This window comes from Heptranchias perlo, chromosome 8, assembly GCF_035084215.1.
Source record: "Heptranchias perlo isolate sHepPer1 chromosome 8, sHepPer1.hap1, whole genome shotgun sequence".
NCBI classification, from domain to species: Eukaryota; Metazoa; Chordata; class Chondrichthyes; order Hexanchiformes; family Hexanchidae; genus Heptranchias; species Heptranchias perlo.
The window spans coordinates 82,905,253-82,912,273 of NC_090332.1; the positions used below are offsets into that span (position 1 = coordinate 82,905,253).

The window sequence follows — 7,021 nt, forward strand, 5'->3', positions numbered from 1 at the left end:
TAAATGCAAGTTTTTTCTTTCTTTCTTGCTGTTTCTTTATAGGGGCTTTAAAGGCATCACTGATCTCAAGTCTGCTCTGCCGCGGATTAGTGGGCATAGTGAGGTGCAGCGCCGTGGATTTGGCAGTGGTGCAACAGGAATGGCGCAAATCGCCCACTCTCAGGCTGTCAGCACATCTGCTCCGTCGTCACCCCCTTCAACCAATACCTGCCATGGTGCCAGCTGTCCCAGTAACAGCCTTCAGCTGAAGCCTCTCAGGCCCAGGCTCACAGAGATCACTGGCCACAAGCAGCTCAAGAGTCCTCACTTGAGCAACAGCAGCCTCCCACCAGCTATGCTGAAGCCACTGAGGGAGCATCTCGTAGGAGTGGTAAGAATATTAAAATGGAACATTGAAGTAAGGCAATATGGATTGACGCTTGAGTGAACTTTGAGTTCAGGACCATTATTGTTTTTGCCATTAAATAATTACCCTTTCCATATTTGGCACTTTTGTCTGCATGGTGGTTTTATAGCATCTTATAAACCTGCATTGTCAGGCTATCATACATTGTTAGTTCAATGTTCTTTATTGCAGGGTTGAGGGAGTGGTGAAAGAGGTAATGAGGACTGTTAAAGCAAAGGGTGGGGGGGCGTATAAGCATTGAGGGGAATGAGCAGGTCAGCTAAAGCACTGAGCAATCAAGTCATCCTTGGCATCTCTGGCTGCAAGGTGTTGTAGTAACCCTCCTTCTTCTGCCCCTTCCTCGCCTTCACCCATGTCTTCCTCATCAGATAGGGGAGCTCCTCCTGCTGCTGCTCCTCCTCCTCCTCCATGTGCAAACCTCTTTGGATAGCGAGGTTCTGCAACGTACAGCGCACTACCACGGTGCGTTAGACTCTGTGGGCTTACACTGAAGCAAGCGCCCTGACCTATCCAGGCATCTAAAACATTGTTTGAGGAGCCCAATTGTGTGCCCGATGATTATCCTGGTGGTCCCATGGCTCTTGCTATACCTCAGTTGTGCAGGGGTTACAGGAAAGTGTCATTAACCACGATTGGAGGGGATAGTCCTCGTCCCTGAGCAGCCCTCTTTTAACATTCCTTGGTAGGTGCAATAGTGGGGGATTGGTTGGTTGGTGCAGGATGACGGCATCGTGACAGCTGCCTGGAAACCTGGCACACACCTGCATGGTACTGTGGTGATGATCACCGACCAGCTGCATATTCATGACGACATCTCTTCCTGTTAAGAAGTGCTGCTGGCTCATTTTCTGGTGCCTGGATGGCTACAGGTGCACAGTCTATGACCCCTTGCACACAAGGGAAGCCAACCACCGTAGCGAACTTCAGAGGCCTTTTATTCTAACTGATTGCGTCCATTGGGAAGAATACATAGCTGTTTTTTTTTAATTCGTTCATGGGATCTGGGCATCGCTGGCAACGCCAGCATTTATTGCCCATCCCTAATTGCCCTCGAGAAGGTGGTGGTGAGCCGCCTTCTTGAACCGCTGCAGTCCGTGTGGTGAAGGTTCTCCCTCAGTTCTATTGGGTAGGGGGTTCCAGGATTTTGACCCAGCAACGATAAAGGAACGGCGATATATTTCCAATTCGGGATGGTGTGTGACTTGGAGGGGAATGTGCAGGTGGTGTTGTTCCCATGTGCCTGCTGCCCTTGTCCTTCTAGGAGGTAGAGGTCGCGGGTTTGGGAGGTGCTGTCGAAGAAGCCTTGGCGAGTTGCTGCAGTGCATCCTGTAGATGGTACACACTGCAGTCACGGTGCACTGGTGGTGAAGGGAGTGAATGTTTGGGGTGGTGGATGGGGTGCCAATCAAGCGGGCTGCTTTGTCCTGGATGGTGTCGAGCTTCTTGAGTGTTGTTGGAGCTGCACTGATCCAGGCAAGTGGAGAATATTCCATCACACTCCTGACTTGTGCCTTGTAGATGGTGGAAAGGTTTTGGGGAGTCAGGAGGTGAGTCACTGACTGCAGAATACCCAGCTCTGACCTGCTCTTGCAGCCACAGTATTTATATGGCTGGTCCAGTTAAGTTTCTGGTCAATGGTGACCCCCAGGATGTTGATGGTGGGGGATTCGACGATGGTAATGCCATTGAATGTGTCAAGGGGAGGTGGTTAGACTCTCTCTTGTTGGAGATGGTCATTGCCTGGCACTTGTCTGGCACGAATGTTACTTGCCACTTATCAGCCCAAGCCTTACTGCTTGCGGGCACGGACTGCTTCATTATCCGAGGGGTTGCGAACTGAACACTGTGCAATCATCAGCGGAACATCCCCATTTCTGACCTGGCAAAGAGGGCATTGGCAACCTGCTCGATGCACTTATGAACACAGACTGAGACATATGGGAAATGTCCACTGTAGCACCCTTGAAAGGTCTTGAGGCAGAGAAGTTAAGGGCTGAGGTTACTTTCACAGCTACTGACAAAGCGTGGACATCTGACCCAGCAGGCAGTTGGTCTTGTTGCAGGAGGCTGCAGAGGTTAGGGGGAGTCAATGTGGAGAAGTGCAGCCTCCTCACGCACTGCACCTCACACAGATTCAGGAAACTCGCTCTGAGCCGCTAGGCCCTAGAGACTGGGGGGGGGTGGAGGCCTTTGTCGAACATCCTCGCTCACATGTCTTCCAAGAGGCCCAGCTGCTGCTGCGGTTGCTCCTCCTTCTTCACGCAAGCAGCTTAAAGCAGCGAGAATGGCACCCATCATAAGCCGTGCGCTTATTGACTGTGTGTAAGTAGAATAGATGCAGGATAAAGCTATCTCCGAGGCAAACTCAGCGGCAAAATCTAAAAAAAAAACATAATAGCAAACCAGATATCCAGGTCTGAGTGCTTGTAGGGGAGTGTCTCTTTAAATACTTCCAATGGCCCTTAGGAGCCAATTCCGCTTGGTTTTATTTAATGGTTCAGCACTTCTGTTCTAATGCATTAAAATCAAAAGTCCTAATGACATCATAGGGCCCCAGTTTGCATCTATTCAGGACACTTGCATGCATCCAGCGAGCATTTCAGACACCTAAAAAAAACTCCGCTGTTAATGTGGCGATGGGCGGGAATCGAGTGGGAATGGGGCTGTAAGTATCTTGATGCAATTTTAACTCTGTTACAACCCCACTCCTAATGGCCAGGGGGGAGTTAAAATTCCTGCTTATGCCACTCAGTCTCCCAGTGCCATCTGAACAGTTGTTAAAAAAAATTATACCAATGGCAAGTTAAGACATTGAATGGAACATCAGATAAAATCAGACCAATGAAACAGCTGAACATCTAAAAATTAACCATTTGACCTTTGTTAATAAGTCTGATGTATTTGTACTGATGATAAGCAAAATGGCAAAAGCCACATGTAAGATTGCAGGGAGCCCAAGCCTTAAAATTTAATAAAAGAATAAAATTCAAAGAGTGGAAATTATAGGCTCAGAATACAAATGGCTACATTTGTCCCAGGGGTAAATAAAAGCTTAAAAAAACAAAAAGAATTACAGGACTACAAAAAAACAGTGGCAAGTGCGGGTGTGCACCATAAGAAAGGCCTGCAAAGCCAGAGCAACGCAAATCTATCGCAAACTTCTGATGACACCCACCAACAGATATAAAAATTATAGGCAGCTGTCTGCTAATGGAGGTAAATTAGTTCACAACCTTTGAAAGTTGCCCATATTCTGAAGGTCATTCCAACACAAGCTGAACACCAACAGGTTCCTGAACACACTGGACTTTGATCAACCAACTCAACGAGCCAGAAAATACAACAGAAAGGTCACAGACAAGTAGAACAATGAACTCAACTCTTCATTTGAACTGCTGAGTCAGAAGTTAAACTCAAGCCGTCATTAGCAGGAATGGTCCCTGACACAAGGTAAGTGTTCCAAGAGGGGAACTCCTGCTCCTCCTTCACAAGGACATTTTTTCTTCAACTAAATACTTACCTTACTGGGCCTCTTCTAGCCCTGGCACCTGTTCCCAGCTGGTTTGGCCTGGCGGGGAAGCCATCGCTGCCCCCTCGCTCAGGCCTCAGGTTAAAATAGCAGAATGGGCCCCAATGACATCACAGGAGCCCGATCCGCATATTTAAAGAGGACCCCACCGTATTTGGGTAGGTGGTCTTGCCGCTTGTAATTCAATATTGCAGTCGGCCAGGTCAGGATGAGAAAGGAATGGGAAAGTACCCCGCTTCATTATAACTGCACCCCCGCTTGGTTTCCATCAGATTTTGGGGGGCGGGCATTAAAACCAACCCCTATATCTTTTTTTGCGTTCTACGTTCTAATCCTGTGGTCCATCTATGTGCTTACCCAATAGTAAGAGTAAGTGAGGTGGCTGTCTGTTGGGAGATAGCAGGAGTCTCTTGGGGTTGAAGAAGGCCTGTACCTCTTTGTGCAGGGTCATTAGATGCAACTGGTGCTGCCATGCTGAATGCTAAGCTGGCTAGCAGATCCTCCTTGCTTTCCAGCATATCTTTTAGTCATTTAACGGAAACTGGATAGGTTGAGAGGCAGCGAGCTGCAGTAGTGCTTACTTCAACCACCTCGCTGCTGTTGGGCACTCCCTCAGAATGCCCACTGATCTGCATGGGAGCACATCTGAGGACAGTGAAGCCTGTGTAATGGCTCTCTCCATCTGATTGCCCAGCCTGATGAAGCCAGACAAGAGAGAAGCACTTCCAATGCAACATCTAAAAATGGTGGCACTCAGTTTTCTGCCCAGCAACAATCAAGCAACATTTAAATGGCTGCAGCATTTAAGAGCTACACCAGAGTGCTATTTCCACCCCAGCTGACAGAAAGCCCATCCCACCTCTACCCAATAGGCCCAATCTGGGCTGAGAGCTTCCAAGAATACATAATGAGGTCAATGTTGGAAAATCTCATCAGGGCAACTCAATGTTATGACAATTTTTTAATCTTTTCCTTGATCTCATGAAGACCAGAGAATCGTTTATTTGAATCTGTGGTGCAAATGACCTCATTGCTTTTTACCAAATACCTAGAATTTTAGAAGCAATACTTTTGTATGCGGTCTAATCATGTCTTATGATTCTTGACTGACAGGAGGGCACTTCAGAACACCAAACTAGGCAGGAGCACCAGAAAAAGCATGAGACCCACTTGTGGGGAACAGGTCAGTGTCAGAATGCCAGCGGTCGCATGTAGGAAAATAATGGTATAAAAGGACCTGAGCTGTGTGAGGGGGTAAATGGTAGTATAGCATGGAGGGAGAGGGAGAAGAGAGAAAGAGAAAGAAAATTATAATGCTTGCCTCAGGAAAAAAAGAACATGAGGATGGAAGGAAAAGAGGAGAGGCTGAATTCTTAATATGATAGAAAGAGAAAGTTGGATGGTAAAAGATTAAAATAAGGCCCAAGATCAAACATAGATAAGCTGAGAGCAGTAAGAGGGTGAACTGATCTGTCCTAAAGGAAGGAAATAAACAGTAATAAAGAGGAAGAGACTGAGAGAAACAACATTGAAACCGAGAGGAGAGAATCATTGGGTGAGAACAAATGAGAAAACTTGCATCAAGAAAGAAAGACAGACAAAGTGAAGAGATAAAATCAAGAACATGGATTAGCACCAAGGAACACAGTGAGAATTACAGTTAAGCTAATCAGGACTGTCAGCAGTTAAGCTAATTGAAGAAAATTATTTTGAGGGGTTCGGAGTAGTATGGGAAAAAGAATCATGAAAAGAAACAGCTTCAATAAAATAAAAAAGGAGGAAATGAAAGGAATATTGAGAAGAGAAGCACAGCATTGGGCTCTCATCGTTGTTCTGTTAACATTTCAGAATTTTAATTTCTTCTGGAAAAAATATATTAATGTAATTATTGTTTAATTAAAATTGTAATTTATTATCAACCATTGTCAGATCCTTATAGTGAGCAGTGTTCAAAGCATTCAGCTACCAAACAGAGATAGTCACTTCCAACAATTAAGGCTAAATTGTTGACCACAATGGTTATCAGTATACAAGTTGGTGACATTAGCAGCCAAACACTTAGTATGTTTATATGAAATGCCTCTATCCATTATTTTAGCAGAGCATTAAGGGGTCTACAATAAACAGGTTATGTCTGTGCATTAAGCGCTCAACTGCTAATATAAACAGTAATTTCCAGCCAACGGCGATTCATAAACTACCCAGCCAACCTGTAAATCAATATATACATTTTCCAGCTTATTCTAACAGTCAGAATCAAAAAGGCAAGTATTTTTATTGATCCAAAATTTCCTGCCGTTTATTTCTTTAGAAAATTGTTTTAGATTTAAGAGCAATATTTTTTTCAGGTACATTGACAACTACCCAAAGCGAATCAGGATTATCTGTCTTCAAATAATTTCCCAAAATACCTGGAGAAAGCAGCCACATTGTCCATTAATGTTTGTTGTTCGTCTGCTCCTGAACGGTAATAATCATACACTGCTTTGGGAAGAACTTCTTTTGCACATTGTTCAAAGTCATTAATGCACACCGGTTTACTCGACATTGTTTCTATTTTGAATTGTACAGGAGTCAAATGCAGTCACCACACTACACCCGCACTCTGTTTTTCTACATGGTTAACATTTAACTCTCAGGTTGATAAGGGACGTTTACCCCAACAGTCAGTGTGCATCATTACTTATCTGAGGTTCACAGATGTCAGCCTAGAAAACGAGCAAAAACTCATTGATAGCTTCAAAAAAGCTCACACTAGCCCCTCTAAAAAAGACGCTTCAAAAATAGCACTGAATATTAGCCTATGGTATGTTGAGGTAGATTTTATACTCAGCTGAGCGGGTTGTGAAGCCATAGGGGAATCAGAAAATTGGACGCGCAGTCCTTAGGCACAATTTGCGCCTATGTCCTTCTGCCTAGCTGCATTTTGTGCGCTAGACTGCTCGTGCTTAATTCATGCCATAACAATAAGAAATAAGAGCAGGAGTAGGCCATATGGCCCCTCGAGCCTGCTCCGCCAATCAAATCATGGCTGATCTTCAACTTCAACTCCACTTTCCCGCCCAATCCCCATATCCTTTGATTCC

At 45.2% G+C, this 7,021-nt stretch overlaps 1 protein-coding gene across 2 annotated transcripts in view; it reads right to left on the bottom strand.

Annotated features, from left to right (window-relative positions):
- hao1 (hydroxyacid oxidase (glycolate oxidase) 1) overlaps window positions 1-6,740 on the bottom strand; it is a 49,143-nt gene extending 42,403 nt beyond the window's left edge. Inside the window, exon 1 of one of the 2 annotated variants that reach the window (XM_067988402.1) lies at window positions 6,347-6,737. In XM_067988402.1, coding sequence (XP_067844503.1) covers window positions 6,347-6,483 — 137 coding nt within the window. In that variant the 5' untranslated portion in view covers window positions 6,484-6,737. Of the gene's footprint in view, window positions 1-6,346 lie in introns of both variants that reach the window. The other variant, XM_067988403.1, reaches the window with a different exon arrangement.
- Window positions 6,741-7,021: the final 281 nt, after the last annotated feature.